The sequence below is a fragment of the Phascolarctos cinereus genome, unplaced genomic scaffold, assembly GCF_003287225.1.
Source record: "Phascolarctos cinereus isolate Bilbo 61053 unplaced genomic scaffold, phaCin_HiC Scaffold_1;HRSCAF=81, whole genome shotgun sequence".
Lineage (NCBI taxonomy): Eukaryota > Metazoa > Chordata > Mammalia > Diprotodontia > Phascolarctidae > Phascolarctos > Phascolarctos cinereus.
In genome coordinates, this window is record NW_027555514.1 from 284036449 (window position 1) to 284056363 (window position 19915).

The 19915-nt window shown below is 42.4% G+C and overlaps 1 protein-coding gene and 1 pseudogene across 4 annotated transcripts in view; both read right to left on the reverse strand.

Moving 5' to 3' along the window:
* The window catches only part of MRTFA (myocardin related transcription factor A), a 151437-nt gene that overhangs the window by 83950 nt on the left and 47572 nt on the right, over positions 1–19915 (reverse strand). Inside the window, exon 1 of one of the 4 annotated variants that reach the window (XM_078147545.1) lies at positions 9988–10466. The exons of 2 other annotated variants lie outside the window; for them this stretch is intronic. In XM_078147545.1, the coding sequence (XP_078003671.1) occupies positions 9988–10117 (130 nt within the window). In that variant the 5' untranslated portion in view covers positions 10118–10466. Of the gene's footprint in view, positions 1–9987; positions 10467–19915 lie in introns of those variants that run through there. One more of the 4 variants, XM_020982675.2, reaches the window with a different exon arrangement.
* Positions 354–7989, reverse strand: LOC110205605 (large ribosomal subunit protein uL23 pseudogene; annotated as a pseudogene).

Here is a 19915-nt window from a genome sequence, read left to right on the forward strand (position 1 = left end):
CACTCTTTATAGGTGAGGAGTTTAACAGGATAATGACGGGAGACTCTAACCAGGTCATCTGCTGGCATACTCTCTCTATGCAGAGCAGAGTAGGTAATGCTTCTGAAATTGCCCTTATAATAATTTCACCCTCCAAATTACTGTAATTAAACTACCATACCTTTCTGTAATTAACTATTCTGCGTATATTTGTACTCATTCACTTTACATTTATGCTATATACATGTCGGTATATACCTGTCTTCTCCATTAGATCTTGACTTCTTGTGAATAGAAATTATTTCATTTTTTGTACTTGTACCCCCACTGACTAGGCAATGTCTGGCACACAGCAGGGTCAATAAGTATTCATTTTTTTTAATGGTATTTTATTTTTTCCAATTACACTCGGACAATTTTTTCACATTCATTTTTCATAAGATTTTGAGTTCCAAATTTTTCTCCCTCTCTCATCCCTAAAACAGTAAGCAATTTGATATAGGTCATATATGCACAATCATGTAAAACATATTTCCATATTAGTCATGCTGTGAAAGAAACAGAACAAAAAGAAAAAAAATACAGGAAAAAAGTGAAAATAGTCTGCTTTGATCTGCATTCAGACTCCATAGTAATTTCTCTGGAGGTGGATAGCATTTTTCATTAAGAGTCCTTTGGAATTGTCTTGAGTCACTATATTGATCAGAATGGTTAAGTCATTCAGAGTTGATCACTGTATAATGCTGCTGATACTGTGTATAGTGTTCTTCAGGTTCTGCTCATTTCACTTTGTATCAGTGCATACATATTTCTTCCCAGTTTTTTCTGAGAGCATCCTGCTCCTGATTTCTTATAGCACAACACTATTCTATTACATTCATATACCACAACTTGTTCAGCCACTCCCTAATTGATGGATATCTCTTCAATTTCCAATTCTTTTTCCACCACAAAAAGAGCTGCTCTAAATATTTTTGTCCATGTAGGTCCTTTCCCCTTTTTTATGATCTTTTTGGGATACAGACCTAATTGTAATATTGCTGGATCAAAGGGTATGCACAGTTTTATAGCCCTTTGGGCAGAGTTCCAAATCGTCTTCCAGAATGGTTCAATCACCAGTGCACTGGTGTCCCAATTTTCCCATATCTTCTCCAGCATTTATCATCTCCCTTTTCTGTTTAGGCAATCTGATAGATGTAAGGTGTCAACAAATGATTACCATGTACCAGGCTGTGCTCAGGGCTGGGAATATAAACACAAGCAAAAAAGAAAGACAGTTCTTGCCCTCCAAAAGCTTACATTCTAACTGGGAAAGACAGCACATAAAAGGAAGTTATAAAATTGGGAGGTCAGGAGGAACTGGGAGAGAAGCATGTTGGAGAAATTAGTCTAGACAGCCAGAAGTGTAGCCCAAAGAGCAATGAAAGAGTGAATCTGGCTGGCTTGGACATTTTTCTTAAAACGGAAGTTCTGGGAAGAACTGACCAATCATAGTACAGCTGCTGGAGAAAGAAGTTGGGAAAGTCAGAAGCAGAGCCCAGAGAGGGAAAAAAAAACCCCACATTTCTTGATTGATTGAAAGGACCATGCCATACTTGGGCATTTTTGCATTCCCTGGTCTTTCTTTTGCCTTCTGCATTTGTCATTTTGAGTGAATTCCCTATGCATTCCCTGGAGCATCTTCCTATCACTGCTCTGCTATGTGTCTTAGGGATTTCGTTCTTGAGTGGTTCCCATTCCTCCTGGGCTAACTTTCCTTGGAATTTTAGGCCACAGGATTGTTCTTTGCCTTTCCCCAAATCTTCTGAAATCTATGTTCCAAAAATGTGAAGGGCATGTCAGATGAGGCCCAACTGTCTTCTCCAAAGTCTAAGATGCACCGGTCTGTTCTCTCACAGGTCCCATCCAGCCAATCTGTGGTGAGAATCAGGTCCAGGACAGAATTTCTCTTTCTGGCTCTTCCATTTTGGGGAAGGTAAAATTATTACAAAAATAATTTCAGAAGCATCATTTGCTCTGCTCTGCATAAAGAGAGCATGCCAGCAGCAGATGAGATGGATAATTAAAGTCTAGCATTGATTTTATTTATATATATATATGGGGGGGGAGATTTTGTCCAGGAGGTCTATAGTATATAGTGATGATACTATTGTGTCTGTTTCTTTCTCTACCTCCCAAATGTTCTCCACCATGTTTCCCACATCTGATTCCTGGATTTGCTACTATTATATCTTCTTCCTTCACAAGGCTACTCTTCTCCCCCATTGCCTCTTATCTATTATTTCTTTCTTTTTTTTTTTTAACTGGAAAACTTTTTTATTGTAGGTGGAGTGGGACAGCTGGACACAGTTTAGATGATTCCAATTTTGTTGGCAACATCTAAAGCATCATAGTCTGCAGCAAGTCAGACACAGGCCTTCTCTCCATCAGGCCGAATCAGCGTGTTGACCTTAGCCACATTAATATCATAGAGTTTCTTGACGGCCTGCTTGATCTGATGCTTGTTGGCCTTGACGTCCACAATGAAAACAAACATGGTGTTGTCCTCAATCTTCTTCATGGCGGACTCAGTGGCCAAGGGAAACTTAATGATGGCATAGTGGTCAAGCCTGTTCCTCCGAGGGGCACTTTTCCTGGGGTGTTTGGGCTGCCGTCGAAGTCTTAGTGTCTTGGGTCGCCGGAATGTGGGAGACGTTCGGATCTTCTTCTTTTTGTGACTGTGAACACCCTTCAGCACTGCCTTCTTGGCTTTTAAGGCCTTGGACTTAGCTTCTGTCTTGGGGGGGGGGGCGCGCAACCACTTCCTTCTTTGCCTTCGGCACCACCTTGGGGGAAAAGGTCTTCCGCAGTGCTTATTCTTTTGTCTAAGATATCTTAGGTCTTATCCCATCAAGTGAAAAAAAAATATCATGGATCAAATTTATATCCTTGTATTAAGGAAATTTGGGAGGGAGGGCACTAGTACTTGAGGGATCAGGAAAGGCTTCATGTTGGTGGTGCCTGAACTGCAAGAAAGGGGGGAAACTGAGGTGAACGTAAGGAGTAGGTGTATTCCAGGACACAGGAATAGTAATGTGTGTGAGGAACACAAAGAAGTCCAGTTTGGATAGATGGACAGAATGCAGAAGGGGGAGTAACGTCCAACAAGGCTGGGAAAACAGACTGGGGCCAGGCTGCCTGAGGCCTTAAAAGCTAAACAAAGGAGTTGACAGTTGATCCCAGAGGCAAGAGCAAGCCTTAATCATATGGTCAGATCTGCACTTGAGGAAAATTACTTTGGCAGTAGCAGGTAGGATGGACTGGAGCAGGGAAAGATTTGAGGCAGGGAGACCGATTAGGAGGCTGCTGCAATTACCTAAGCAAAAGGTGATAAGAACCTGAACTCAGGTGGCAGCTATTTAAATGGAGAGAAGGGACTGGATGCAAGAAATGCTGTAGAGGTAAAAATGGAAAGATCTGGTGACTAACTGAACATGCATAAAGGGGGGGAACATGAGGTATGGAAGAGTCAGAGATAATACCAAGGTGATAAACCTGGGAGACCGGGAGGATGGCAGGACCTCTGACAGAAATGGATAAGTTTGGAAGAATGAAGGGGTTAGTAAAGATGATGAGCCGTGTTTGAGATGTCTCCTGGATATCTAGTATGAAACATCCAAAAGGCAATTGGTGATTACAGAAATGAAGCTCAGGGGAGGGACTGGTGCTGGAGGTATGCACATGTGTGTGTGTGGGGGGGGGGTGCGCGCGCGCCGCGTGCGTGCATGATGGGCTGATACTGGCTCTGACTCCTTCAAACATCTGCGTTAGGCTCCCCTGTTGCAATGTACACTGCAATCACTATACAGTGATGCGTATTGGAAGGTCCCTTTTCCCTCTTTGGAACATGCCCAGCTATCTTGACTATCCTCTGTGAGCTCCCTGTTTGGCCACAGAAAGGCCTTTTCACTGGCTGCTGAGCATGCAGACAAAAGATTTGAAATCTCTCTTTCCCGGTGGTGAGCAACACAAGAACTGGTGGGATCTGCCGGCAGAAGTGGTAGGGGCTCACAGCCTCCTGCCAACAGCTGCCTGGTAGCCATGACCACATAGCCTTGCTGTGGTTTTTATTTATTTAGTTTTTCCTTCTCTTAAATGAATAAACATCAGAGATGGCATGGACCTAGCTACAACCTCGTCACATCTGAAAGGCTGTAAGAGCCACCAGTCAACAAGTGGGGGCCAGAGATGAGTTGTAGCCACTACCACTGAAGCCAGGCAGTATTCAGCCCTAAGGATCAGTCTGTTTGACCCAATCCAGCAACGAATCAATGAAGCAACCTAGACATCATGTCCTGAAAACCAGAGAGCTACGTGTCCGTCAGCTCTGCCACAATCAGAAACAAACCTTATAGCAGGAATCATTTTAAGGTGGAGCTCACTAACCCAGGGACCAAGTAAGTTATGTAGAAGAAAAAGTATACTCTGGTTGGGGATCGGGCAGGGACACGAAGTCTTCATAGTTTGGGTCTTGATATATCTTCTTAGGTAATCATCCCTTTGTAAAAACTAATTGATTTTGGGGGATAAAATTACATTGGGGCAGTAATTACAACTTAGATGATACCGAAGATATGGTAACTGGTTAGTTGACATTAGGGAGGATCACTGCCAAACAATACCTCAAGCCCTCAGGGTTACTCTTAGAGCTCTGAGAAACCCATCTAGTCTTGCTCTGGGGATCCAAGATGCCAGTGAGAACAGGGCCTCAGAATGAGCACAGAGGGGAGACCTGGCCAATGAGGGCTCAACTCTTTGTGAATGTGCAGTATGTTCTACAAGCTGCAATCCACGTGGTAGCTCGGTGAGCCTGCCAGGGCTTAGCACAGTGCCTGGCACATAAAAGACATATAATAAATGCTAGCTGATTGACTCAGAAGAGGGTCCAGAAGAGCAGCTTGGAGCACATCCACAATTATAGGATGTGATAAACCACAAAAGGAAACTGAAGAGCCATCTGACAGGTAGGAGAACCACGAGAGAGTCATGTGATGGAAGAGAGGGTGGGCAACAATATCAAACACAGCCTACAGGCCAACGGATGGCTGGGAAGATGCCATCAGACATGGCGGTGAAGAGATCAATGGTAACTCTGGAGAGACCAGGTGAGGCGGTCAGAAGCCTGACTGCAAAGGGCTGAGGGCTGAGTGAGAGCAGGGGCAGCTGGCGTAGGCAGTTTTTCCATGGAGCAGGTCTGAGAAGGGGAACAGAGAAATCACAAGACAGAATGAGAGGTGGGAGAATCTAGTGGAGTTTATTTCATGGAGGAGGAGCTTGGACCCTATAAAAAGCAGTGGGGAAGAAATCAGCAAGCAGGGAGAGGTTAAAGCTTACAGGTGCAGATGACTGGGGGTCAATATGCTGGACAAGATGAAGGGAGGTCATATCAAGGGGCCACATACTTCTAGCAACTGAGTCTAACGAGGCAGGACTCGGGCTTCTTCTTACCAGTCAAGACTAGCTTTGGTTTCTTCCTCCCTATCCCGTCCTTTCTTTCCTCTCAACATAAGGTATTTGGCCAGGGTTACAGATGTTCTTGAGCCCCTCTGCTTCCTAATTTCTCCTATGCCCGTGCTGTTTCATATTATTTTGTTATTTTTGTAAATGTTTTTAACTCCCCTACTCAAGTGTAAGTTTGAAGGGGCAAGAACCTTATTCATATTTATATATCGCTTGGATGCCAGGCATGGGGGTGCAGCCCTGCTGGGAAGGCTGAAGCTGGGCTGAAGTGGGCTCTGAGCTGCAGCACCAATTAAATGGAGGGGCCTTCTACATAAGTCCAGAGGAACATCGAGTTGTTTCAGGAGGGAAGCCCGGGTTGGTAAAGCTTCCATGCAATTGGCACTGGGAACAGATCCATAAGTGGCCTCCATCCTGGGGCAGAAGGGAGGAAAAAGGGAGAGGAAGCAAGGGATGGGAAGAAAAGAAGAAGAAGAGGAACGTAGGAAGGAAGGGAGAAGAAATAGTGGTATTTCATTAGGTCTGTTGAAATGAAAGCCATTAGACTAGAAGGGTCAGAAAGGCCCCTTGCTCAGTCTGCTTTTCAAGACAAGGACATCACCATCAAGGAGTTCAGTTCTGCTACCTGATACTGGAGCCCAGGGGTGGGGAACCTGTGTCTTCGAGGCCATTTGTGGACCTCTAGGTCCTCAAGGGCAGCCCTTTGAAGTTTGGATTCAGGCCTGTGTTTATATCTAGCCTATGTTTTACCACATTTTTGCCTGGAATAAAACAAAACAGCCATTTTTTTTCTGGGACCAGCGATACACCCTGAACCCAAATTTAAAATATTTATGCAGTTATGGCATAGTGGGGAAAACACTGAATTTGGAGTAAGAGGATACAAGTTCAAATTCTAGCCCAGTTATTTGCTATTATCCATGTAATTTTAGTCAGTGAGCAATCATTTCTTGCATCCTTTATATGCCAGTCACTGCACTAAAGAGTAGGGATAAAAATGACCCAAAAACAAGGGTCCTGCATCCCAGAAGTTCACATTCTAATGGGGGATTCAGTAAGCCAACAAGGATGTCCACAAAAAATATCCCCGGGGTAACTGGGAAGTGACTCAGGAGAGGGAGGGGGCCAGTGGGCCTCCCCAAGAGGGCAGGCTTGGGGCAGGGCCTGAGAAGGCCAAAGAAGCCAGGAGACAGCAGGGGGGAGGTCAAAGCCTTCCCAGCATGGGAGCCAGACAGTGAAAAGGAGGGTTACAGTGGGGGAGGGAGAGGAGCAGGAGAGCCTCAGGATGTGGACAGAAGAAGCCTGGAAAGGTAGGAAGGGGCCAGCTGGTGCAAAGCCCTTTACCTACCTCCCTGAGTTTGTTTCCTCATCTGTAAATTGGGAACAACACCACCTATGTCTCAGCGTTACCGTAAGCATCAAATGAGATAATATTTATAAAGCAAACCTTAAAGCTCTGTGTAAATACCAGCCACTATTATTGGTAAAATGACAATTTCTTTTCCACTTTAAATCTTACGCTTCTAAAAAGCCAAGATGTCTTTCTCAGGTAAAAGGTGTCTTTAATGTTCCTGTTAATTTCCCGGACACAAACATTTTCCCATGGTTCGAAGTATGGAGTGTGGTATCACTGAAAGAACAATGGATTGTGTGTCTGAAGACCTGAGCTGGGACTCCAGCTCTGCCGCTGACTGCCTTTGTGATCTTGGGCAGACACCTCTGCACCTCGATTTTCTCAACCATAAAATGAAGAGGTTTAACTAAGGGTCCTTTAAGGCTCCTCCAGCGGCACACTTGCCGTCGGATGCAGTTGTAAAACATTAGGTAACACTAAGCGGTGGAAGGGTGCACAAGCACATGCACCACTGCCCTCTTCTGAATGAAGAAACACTACCTGTGTGCACACTTCTGCCCCCCAGTGACAGAAGGCAACACTACAATCACCAGTACCAATGCCAACAAGAATTGGTAAAAGCTTGGCTCAGAATTTAGTTACATTCTGGAACGCAATCAAAGGCAGAAATCACCTCTGAACCATGGGAATTTCATATGAGATTTCTTTTTCCGTTTTGAAGACAATCTATTATGAATTTAATTTTAAACATCAAGACTTAAAATATTCATTTAAAATACCTTTATGGGCCTCAGTTTCCTTATCTGTAAAATATCTGTAGTACCTATCTCACAAGATTGTTGAGAAATAAGTGATTTGTAAACCGTAAGGCCCTACAGAAAGATGAGTTATTGTCATTATGAAAATTAACATCTAAACAGCTATAAACTTGTTATCTACCTCACAGGATCAAATGAGATAATAATTATAAAATACTCAGCCCAGCGCTCAGGACATAGTAGGCCCTATGTAAATGTTAATTATTATCATTATTATTGTTATTTGTTTTTTTCCATTCACACTGACTCTGACTACATGGAGATCCATGCAATCAAAGCCACTACTGATACTGTTCTTCCAGCTCTTCCATCTTTCCTATTTGCCATTAATTACTGCATTATGCCACTCTACTGTATTACTATACAATCATTTGTTCAGTCATTCTTGTTAGTTAATACGTAGGCGGTTTCCTATTATTATAAACACTACTACTATAAACATTTGCATACAGATTTTGAAAACACTTCGAAATGTTTTCAATGTATATTCTCAATGATGAGATTACTGGATCACTCAGTATAATTTGTATAACTCCTGATATACCACCAGAGTGCTCTCCAGAAAGTTCCATCAATCTGCAGTGCCATCCCAGTTTACCTATCTTCCCCCAAACAACTAAGCACTGAGTTTTATAGTTTTTGTTTATTCTTGCCCACTTAATGGCCACCGTAAGTTTAAAGAGATTGTGTAAAAATACAAATAAATCAATTTTGGGGACTTTCAAACTTCTCTCTCATGAATCTGTCCACAGTCCAATACTGGCTATGCCGAAGTAAAATGTGGAAAATAACAGTCTGGGCAACGGATGCATCCGTGGGTTACTTCCAACTGTCAACTAACACAATAAAGTGAAATCACCTTTGGTCTGCTTTTCTCCAGGAACAATTAACCCCATGGAACTGAGCACTGACTATCCATTTTTTTTAAAGGAGAGTAAGAAAAATAAGAAACATGAATAAAAGAGCAAAAAAGTACATATAAGAAGGTGAAAAATTAATTAGAAGTGGGTATCCATGGTTTCCTGAAGGAAGAATGTATAACTGTTGTTCCCTCCCCCATCTTCCGGAGTACACTCAAAGTATCCTCTGCTGCTTTCACCACCTAAAGCAAAAATGTATGTTTTCTTCCTCCCCCCCCCCATTTTGTTACAAATCCTGACACTTTAAGCAAAAAGAGATAGAAAATCAGATTTCTCTTTCAACTTTCAGGATACAATATGGAACTCCAGAAAACTTCAAAAGAGAATTATCTCAGTGCTTATCTTAAGACACATTCAAACCTCAGAAACATTATGAAAACAGCAAAATACATAGCCAATTTTCAAGAAAGTAACACAAATGATAATTTTAGTATCCACTGAACAATACTACAGGCACAAGGAAAAAAGAAAAACTTCCAGTAACTAAACTATTTCAAAAAGCTACTCCCTTTCCCAGACGGACCCAGATCTAATCATATTTACAATACATCCATTCATGGCCAATTACATGTACTCCAGAATTTTCAAAAATTTCTAAGAAATGTCTTCAAATGTATAGATTAATCCATATTTAATTGCTAGTGTGGATTATATAAACCTAGCCATCAGAAAGCATACAGTTTCCAAGCTATTAAAAAAGAGGATAATTTTCCTCCATTAGCATTCACTGGCCATCTTCCCTTTCTCTGAACTTAAGCTCATCTGAAAGTATTTCCTTTAAACTTAGAATCATCTTGTGCACTGAAGACAACCATTATTACAGCACCAAAGGAGCATTTCCTCATAAATGTAAAACTAAGAATCACCCAGATTGATATATCCAGCCCAGCTTCTTAGCCCTGGCCCAGAACAAGCTGGCAGCACAAACAACCTCCTCTCAGCCTATGGTGCTGGCATGGAAAGCGACATTTCTAATCCTCGTGACTCCCCTAAGCTCAAACAGTCGGCACCTTGGTCCTCACACAACTGGTTGTTGTCCAAAACAACAGAAAAGAATGTACTGCTTGCCTACGAGGTCCCTTCTCCCTTCTTCCTCCTCTCTGAAGCTGTGATTACCTCTGAGCAACTTCATGTGGGGAAGGAAAGGGTTAGTAAAGGGAGAAAGCAATTGGACAATGTGAACCAGGCATAGATGTGTGTGTGTGTGTAGACAGATATGCATATGTATGTGTATGTATGTATGTATATGCTTGCTACCATGCCTAGCTGCCATGTGAAACTCATACTTTCAGAAAAACTTGGAAGAAATAAGCAGCCAGATTCAAAGTTTGGACACGGACAGGGGAAGAAGAGCAGCGTGAAGCGCAGAAGGAAACGGCCACAGCATGCAAAAGGCAAAGGGGCTGAATGTGCTAACCTTCCCGCAAATTGTGGTATGGATCCTGGCATCCTGCTGAGTCAATGTCCTGCCCTTGCTTCAGCCCAATCCCCGAGAGTGGCAGAATTCCAGAGGCACACTGTAGGATATTAGTCTTCTCCTCCAGCATGCTGGAGGGGATTTTGGGCTCCAGAAGCAGATGTTGCAATAAGCCAGACTTCCCTCACCCCCTTAAAGAGGCAGTTTGCTGCTTGGAAAAGGTCTGCTCACCACCACTTTCTAGGCTGCTATTTCATTTCTGCAGAGTAATAAGTTGCCAGCTGCCCCAGCCCGATCACATTTGGGGAAGGGGACACTGAAGGGAGTGTTTCTTCCAGCCAGGACTCAGACTAGGCAGATGCCTCCCTCTTCCACCCAAATTTCAATAGCAAGCACTGGGATGATCTCAATGAGTAGAGCTGTGCATACTGGAAGCAAGGAAGGGTCCCATAGAGAAGCTGCTCGTAGCAACCAACCAACCTCATTTACCCAAAATAGTAAACACAGTTGGTATCTCCGCTCAGAACTTAAAGACTTCTGCCAGACAGGCAGTATCACATGACTTGATTCACTTCTCCTCTTCTTCCGACTTCCCCTCCCCATGCAAAGCAAGGACAAAACCGGGAAGCAGGTCCTCTCATGTCATTTTACCTTTTTAGTAATTCTGAAACCATTTAAAGAGGTTTGCAACTAAATGATGCCAAACGAAAAACATTTTACATTTTACTCTTCCAGTCAAATCTCTTAAGTCAAATCTATACCAGCTTCCTCTGATGGCCTTCAAAAGCTTTACTGATGAAGCCACTAAAAGGGAAGAGAAATAACTTAGGTATCTGTTCCTACTAATAAGATAGACACCAGGAGTCTTGACTAGACCTTTGATTGCAGCAAAGAACCAGAGAGAAAACAGATGTGCAGAGATTGCAGAATAGCTACAAAATTGTGGTACGTGAATGTAATAGGATATTATTGCACCCTAAGAAATGACAAATATGAAGTCTCTGGAAAAGTACAGGAAGACCTATGCAAACTGAAGCTGAGTGATGTAAACAGAACCAAGCAAAAATAGCTCTACACACACAATGATAACAACATAAATAAACAGCAACAAAAGAATACACTGAGTAATAATAAGGAGTTATAAGAGGGTAGATATTGTTCACCTCTCACTGCACAAATGGGTGACTATGAGCAGGAAATACTGCATACACTGTCAGCAACAGCTGATGTATCTGTTAGTTTTGCTAAATTGCTGCTTTTTCCTTGCCTCTTCTTGGAGGCAACGGTTGGTGCAGTAAACAGATCACTCACCCTGTCGGTCAGTAAATTTTTATTAAATGCCTCCAATGTGCCAGGCATTGTGCCAAGTAAAAGACAGTCCCTGCCCTCAAGGAACTCACAATCCAATAGGGGAGATAACAAGCAAACAGCCATGTACAAACAAACCATATGTGAGATAGATAAGAAATAATTAAGAAGAGAATGGCAGAGAAAAGGCAGGGCTGGCCTAAGCTCTCCCACATTCCCCTCCAACAACTTTAAATAATGCCTCAAAAAGAATTCTGGAGTGGCAGAACCCACAAAAGGATGGAGTGAAACAATCTTCTAGTCCAAGACAACTTGGAAGCTTGGCAGGAAAGGTCAGTTGCACCAACGTGAGAGAGGAGCACAGTCTAACACACCAGCCAACCAGCAGCAGGCTTCAGGGCACCGACTCAGCAGTGGCAGTGGCGGTTTCTGGAACTCTCAGCCCACAAAAGACTACAGTAAAGAGATCAGAGAACTAGTCAAAAGGAGATCGCAGGGGATCCTTCTGCAGGCACTGAATGCAGGACTCTGCTGCGCTGCCCATACTCGGAGCTGGGCTGAAGTCCTAAGAGGCAGTCTCCCAGGGCGAGAAAGAGCAGCAGCAAGCCAGAGCGCGCAGCCGCAGGACAGACAAGAGTGCTTGGGGTCACTTCGAGACCAGAGCATAGGCCAGAAAAGTAGTAAGCACACTTCTCCTTAGATCATACCACTTTGTAAAACCAAAACCTTGCAGGTTGCCACTAGCTCTGAAAATAGCCACACAAAAACATCTGAAGCTTGGGACAGTACCCCCCTCCGCCATGGGAGCACAGCCCAAACTCAACATAAAATTAAAAGTCAAGAAATAGGCGGGAAAATGAGCAAACAACAACAACAAAGACTCTGACCATAAAGTTATTCTGATGACAGGGAAGATCAAAACACAAACTCAAAAGAAAATGACAAAGTCAAAACTGCTACATCCAAAGCCTCAAAGAAAAATGTGGATTAATCTCAGTCCCAAAAAAGAATTCCTAGAACTCCAAAAGGATTTTAAAAATCAAATAAGACAGGTAGAGGAAACACTGGGAAAAGAAATGAGAGTGATCAAAGAAAATCATGAAAAATAAACCAACAGCCTGCTAAAGGAGGCACAAAAAAAATTACTGACGAGAACACCTTAAAAAACAGATTATGCCAAACGGGAAAAGAGGAACAAAAATCCAGTGAAGAGAAGAACTCCTTAAAAAGAAGAATTGGCCAAATGGAAAAAGGAGGTACAAAAGCTCACTGAAGAAAATAATTCCTTTTTTTGGGGGGGGGGCGCGCAACCAGAATTAAGTGACTTGCCCAGGGTCACACAGCTAGTAAGAGTCAAGTGTTTGGTCGGAGGCCAGATTTGAACTCAGGTCCTCCTGACTTCAGGGCCCATGCTCTATCCACTGTGCCACCTAGATGCCCCGAAGAAAATAATTCCTGAAAAATTAGATCTGGGCAAGCAGACTCCATGAGACATCAAGAAACAATCAAACAAAATCAAAGCATGGAAAAAATAGAAGAAAATGTGAAATATCTCATTAGAAAAACAACTAACCTGGAAAAAAGCTCAAGGACAGATAACTTAAGAATTTTTGGACTACCTGAAAGTCATGATCAAAAAAGGGGCCTAGGAAATATCTTTCAAGAAATTATCAGGGAAAACTGCCCTGATATCCTAGTACCAGAGGGCAAAACAGAAATGGAAACAATCTATCACCTTCTGAAAGAGATCTCAAAATGAAAATTCCCAGGAAAATTAGAGCCAAATTCCAGAGCTTCCAGGTCAAGAAGAAAATAATGCAAGAAGCTAGAAAGAAACAATTCAAATATTGTAGAGCCACAGTCAGGATAAAACAAGATTTAGCAGCTTCTACATTACAGGAGCAGAGGGCTTGGAATATGATATTCCAGAGGGCAAAGAAGCTAGAATTACAACCAAGAATCACCTATCCAGCAAAACTAAGTATAATCTTTCCCAGGGAATGGGGGCAGGGAGAATGGACATCTAATGAAACAGAGAGGACTTTCAAGTATTCCTGATGAGAAGACCAGAGCTGAATAGGAAATCTGACTTTCAAATATATGACTCAAGAGAAGCATAAAAAGATAAACAGGAAATAGAAATAACAAGGGATTTGATAAGGTTAAACTGTTTACATTCCTACATGGGAAGATGATACTTGTAACTCCTAAGACATTTCTCATTATAAGGGCCATTGGAAGGAGTATACATAGACAGAGGGCATGAGTTTAAGTTGAATATGATGGTATGATACCTTAAAAAAAAATAAAATTAAGGGGTGAGAAGGAGAAATGAGCTGGGAGAAGGGGAAAGGGAGATGGAGAATGGGGTAAATTATCTCACATAAAAGAGGTGCAAAATATCTTACAATGGAGGGGAAGATGGATAGTCCTTGAACGTTATTCTCACCAGAACTGGCTCAAAGAGAAGATAACATACACACTCAATTGAATATAGAAATCTATCTTATCCTACAGGAAAGTAGGAGAGGAAATTAAAAGAAAAAAAAAAGAAAGTAGGAGAGGAAAGAGATAAGAAGAGGGGGAGGGACTGATAGAAGGGAAAGAAAATTGGGGGAGGCAGTAGTCAGAAGCAAAACACTTCTGAGAATGGACAGGGTAAAAGGAAGAGAAAGAATGGGATAAATTGGGAGTGAAGAGGATAGAGGGAAATGCACAGTAATAAATGTGAAAAAAAATTTTCAGCAAGCTTCTCTGACAAAGGTCTCATTTCTCAAATCTAGAGAACCAAGTCTAATTTGTTGTTGTTTTTTTCCAAGTCTAATTTGTAAAAATAAGAGCCATTCTACAACTGATAAATGGTCACATATGAACAGGCAGTTCTCAGATGAAGTCATCAAAGCTATCTACAATTATATGAAAAAATGCTCTAAATAAGTATTAGAGAAATGCAAATTAAAACAACTCTCAGGTACCAACACACTCCTATCAGACTGGCTAATATGACAGGAAAGGAAAATGACAAATGTTGGAAGAGATGTAGGAAAATTAAGACACTAATGCATTTTTGGTGGGAGTTGTGAACTGATTTCAACCATTTTGGAGAGCAGTTAGTAACTGTGCTCAAAGGGCTATAAAACCATGCATATTCCTTTGACCTAGCAATACCACTACTAGGCATATATCCCAAAGAGATAAAAAACAAAAAGGAAAAGGACCTTTTGTACAAGAATGTTTATGACAGCTTTTTTTGTGGTGGCAAAGAAATCAGAAATCGAGGGGATACCTATCAATTGGGTAACGGCTGAACAGGTTGTGGCATATGATTGTGATGAAATACTATTATGCTATAAGAAATGATGAGCAATTATGATGAGATTATCAGTCTCTCTGATAAGGGCCTCATTTCTACAATACATATAGAATTAAGTCAAATTTATAAGAATACAAGTCATTCCCCAATTGATAAATGGTCAAAGGATATGAACAGGCAATTCTCAGAGGAAGAAATTAAAGCCATCTATAGACCTATGAAAAAATGCTCTAAATCACTCGATTAGAGAAATGCAAATCAAAACAACGTACCACATCACACCTATCTGACTGGCCAACATGACAAAACAGGAAAATGATAAATGCTGGAGAAGATGTGGGAAAACTGGAACACTAATGCATTGTTGGTGGAGTTGTGAAACAATCCAACCATTCTGGAGAGCAATTTGGAACTATGCCCAAAGGGCTACAAAAGTGTGCATCCCCTTTGATCCAGCAATAGCACTTCTAGGGCTGTATCCCAAAGAGATCAAACAAATGGGAAAAGGACCCATATGTACAAAAATATTTATAGCAGCTCTTTCTGTGGTGGCAAAGAATTGGAAATTGAGAGGATGCCCATCAACTGGGGAATGTCTGAACAAGTTGTGGTATAGGAATGCAATGGAATACTATTGTCTATAAGAAATGATGAACAGGCTGACTTCAGAAAAACCTGGAAAGCCTTGTATGGACTGATGCTGAGTGAAGTGAGCAGAACCAGGAGAACGTCGTACACAATAACAGCCACATTGTGCGATGACTAATATTGATAAGCTTAACCCTTCCCAGCGATACAAAGATCTAAGACATCTCCAAAAGCCTTGTGATGGAAAATGCCATCCCCATCCAAAGAAAGAACAATGGAGTTTGAATGCAGATGGAAGCAGACTATTTGCTCTTTTTTTTTTCTGCTGTTGTGCTTCCTCTTTCTGGTGGTTCCTCCTATTAGTTCTAATTCTTACCTACAACATCACTAATGCAAAAATATGTTTAATAGGAATATATATATATATATATATATATATATATATATATGTATATAGCCTATATCAGACGGCACGCCGTATTGGGGAGGGAGGTGGGTAGTGAGGGGGAGAAAAATTTAAAACTCAAAAGCTTATGGGAGTGATTGTTGATAATTCAAAATAAATTAATTAAAAATTGAAGGAAAAAAAAAGAAGCAATGAGCAAGATGTTCTCAGAAAAAACCTGGACTCTCATGAACTAAAGGAAATTGAAATGAGTAGAACTAGAGTAACAGCAATGCTGTATGTTGATCAACTGCGAATGACTTAACTACTGTTAGCAGTGCAATGACCCAAGACAACCCCAAAGGACTCATGGTGAAAAATGCTGTCACCTCCAGAGAAAGAGCTGATGGAGTCTGAGTGCAGGTCGAAGGGTTGTTTTTAAAAGCTTTGTTTTGTTTTGTCTGTCTTTTCTTTCACAACATGACCAATATGGAAATATGCTTTGCATGACTGCACATGTATGTGACATATCAAACTGCATGCCTTACTTCTCAATGAGGGGAGAGAGAAAGGACAGAAAGAACCTGGAATTCAAATTTTTCAAAAAGTGAACTTTAAAAATTGTTTTTACATGCAATTGGGTAAAAAGAATGCTCTAAAAATAATTAAAAGAAAGAATTACGAGGGGTTGGGGAAGGCTTCTTGTAGAAGATGGGATATTACTTGGGACTTAAAGGAAGCCAGGAGGCAGAGACGGAGAGAGGGACAGACACAGACACAGACACACACACACACACACACACACACACACAGAGAGAGAGAGAGAGAGAGAGAGAGAGAGAGAGAGAGAGAGAGAGAGAGAGTGCGCGAGAGCATTCCAGGGATAAAAGACAGCCAGAAAAAAAGGCCAGAGTCAGGAGATGAGTATCTTGTTTGCGGAACAGCAAGGAGGCCATTGCTAAATGGATTGAAAAGTACACAGCAGGAAGTAAGGTGTAAGAAATCTAGGAAGGTGGGAAGGGCTGGGTTATGAAAGATTTTTAACATCAAATGATCCTAGGGGTGTTAGGGCGCCATGACATGGTCAGACCTTTGCTTTAGGAAAATCACTTGCATGGCTGCATGGAGGATGGACTGGAGCAGGGAGAGACTAGGGTCAGGAAGACCCAGCAACATGCTATTACTATAGTCTAGGCAGGAGGTGACGAAGGCCTGAGCCAGGAGAGTGGCAGTGTCGGAGAAAAGAGGGTATAACTGAGAGATGCTGCAACGGTGAAATTGACAGACCTTGACGACAGAGGATGTGAGATAGTGAGGAGTCCTGGATGACACCGTCTGGCTGTGAGCCTGATGAGCCAGGATGGTGTTGCCCTCAACAGTAATGAAAAAGTTGGGGGGGGGGGCTTAAGAGGAAAAAGAATGAGCTCTGTTTTGGACACGTTGAATTTTAAGATCTCTACTGTACATCCAATGTGAGATATCTGAAAGGCAGTTGGAGATGTGAGACTGGAGGTCAGCAGGTTAGGGCAGGAAAGGTAAATTTCACAGCACGGAGAATGGTAATTAAAGCCCTGAGAGCTGATGAGGTAGTACAGAGGAAGAGAAGAGGTCCAGTACTACTGTGGCAGGGCCAGATCACAGACAGCATAATCCCACAAAACACAACCGGCTTCCTGCCTAGGCTCCAGCTTCTTAGGAGAAGAAAAGAGATGTCATTCGGGAAAGACAAACAGCATTCTATCAAGCACCACCGAAGAGGGGAAAGGCCATTCTATCGAGTCCTTAGCCAGGTCTCCTACCTTAGGGGAAAAAGAACAGTACCATTTCTTCAGCACATAGCACTTCACCCCTAGGCTGAACTACCATCCAAGGCCCAGGAAGAACTCCCCTCGGAGGCCAAACTTCAGGCAATGATTGACCACACACCTGCCCTCACCCTCATCCCAGTGACTCTGACCCCTAATCTCTGTCCCCTGTGGCTCAGTCCCTCACCCTGCCTCCACCTCAAGGTCCCATTCTGAATCTACTCAACCTCTTCAGCTGCGCTCTCTGGAACGCCTGTCCACAGACAACAAACTTGCTTTCACTTTACTTTTTTTTCTTTCCCACTCCTACCATCTTCTGGCTCTCAATAAGACTGGGCTCCCTCATGATGCTCCTTGCCCCCTCAGTCACGTCATCAAAGCTAGTGGACCAATAGGAAACACCGCATCCAGGGGGAAGCAGAGACTTATCACACAGAGAAGAACGTCCAGGAGCCGGGTTCAGCCTAGAAATCAAGAGTCGGGTTGTGGCAGATTCTATGAAGAGAGAATGGACTCGAGGCCCTGCAGTGCCACGGACATGGCCTCTGCCGCCACGGCATGCTCCACGGACCGCTCAGCCCATTCCTGCTTTAGGTACTCCGTATCGGGGGAGAGTGAGCCCCAAGTCTGTGAGGGGAATGTTCTGCACGCGTTGTTCTGATTACGTCACCTTAGTAAAAGCTTTCTGGTAAGAATTAATTGTGTTTATGGGCTGACTGTTAATAGGCAGGAGCTCACGAACTACAGCAGTAGTAAGTAAGGGTAGCCTCCCTTCCCCACAGCATTACCCCTGGAATGCAAAGGTAGCAGCTGTCCTCTGGGGACCTGACTTGCGCATGTGAGAGCGTGTGAGTATGTGAGTGCGGGCGAGTGCAAGCTGGAGGAATAACCCAGAAGGGGTGCTACACTGTTCTCAGTAGAGAGATGGGGAGCAGGGATGTGGAACGCGGTACATACAATGTCAAAAGACGTCACTGTGCCAGTTGGTTTTCCTTATCCTTCACCAGTTTTTTCCTCTTTATTGTTAATAAGGAAAGATCTAATTCTGAAATGGGAAGTAGAAGGAAAGAGTGTTAAGGGCAAATTCAACATGACAACTCGGTTATTTTGCTGTTGTTGTTTTCTAAGAAGAGATGGGAAGTCCAAAGGTTAAAGGGATGGGAAAGGAGAAACATCAACACCAACAACAATCTGAAATGTTTTATTCCCAGCTCCAAATATTATGACCATGAAAATTCTGAATAGAGCACCCACGATTACATGATGCGGTAAAATTGGGTAGAGAAACTGGAAAATTTCTGTGGGCTGGTAATTATTTTTATCTTATCCACAAGACACAAGCATGCCACAATTAAGATTGGTAAATTAAATACTTTGCTTTCTCTCCAAACTAAAATATCACAAGTACCAGGCCTCTGCTCCTAGAGCTGGCTATGAATTTGTGGCCCTATTGCTAACAAGAGAGCAGACTCCTGCCTAAATGTGATGGTCTTAACAAAGATTTACTTTAAGATGTACTTAACAAAGCTTCCTCAACCCAACAGAATCAAGAAAATGGTGTTTATTATTCTCTACTATAGTCTATGTGCTCCTACTACACAAAGACCTACTTAGAATGGAAATAAGAGCACTGCCAAAAAACCTTTGGTTTCATTTTACATGTATTCACACAACAGTTTTCTTGTAAAGTTATTATTTTTAGAAGTAACATTCCTTTAGATTTCTTAAATTGTTAACATCTGCCTATATTACATGATCTGGTAAATTAAATAAAAACCACCAAAAAGACCAATCAGGTCATGATTCTTTCCCAGAAGCCTCAGCTCTTACTAGCACTGAGATACACTGTTGAAGAACAAAACCAAGACTGGGAGGAAGAAGACTGAAGGTAGCACCTGCATTATGTGTCCTCTCATACATCTGCTCATTCATCTTCTCTTCTCTGCCCCTTTGTACTCTCTTAGCCCTTGAATTTTACTGCCTTCCAGTAACTCAATAAAACAACCTAGGAGCTGCTTGTGGAGTGTTTCCCACATGGAAGCTGGTCATTACAAAAGTACAGAGACAGAACACAAAACGCTGTGTACGAAGAACAGTAAGAAAGCCCGACTGATCACAGAGGGCCTGAAAGGCAGGAATGTGTGAGAAGGTAGGTTGCGGTCAAATCGCAAAGGGTTTTAAAAAATGTCAAAAGAATTTTGTCTGTAGAATAGGAAGTCTCAGAAGTCAAATGACTAGGGGAATGATATGGTCAGACCTGCACTTCAGAAAGTCATTTGGCAAGAACTTCAGGCAAGGAACCCAAAATGATAATCTGTGGGCACGGAGTTACCTTCTAAATAAAGAGGGGCTGAAAGAAATGGAGCAAAGTGAAGGAAACAGCACACAAACTCCCATCTCCACACCTTTGCAATGACCCTCTTCCATGCCTATAACATACTCTATTAGTAGCTCTCTCTTAGAATTCCTAGTTTCTTTGAAGATTCAGCTTCAGTGTCAGCTTGCACATGAAGTCTTTCCAGAGTCCAC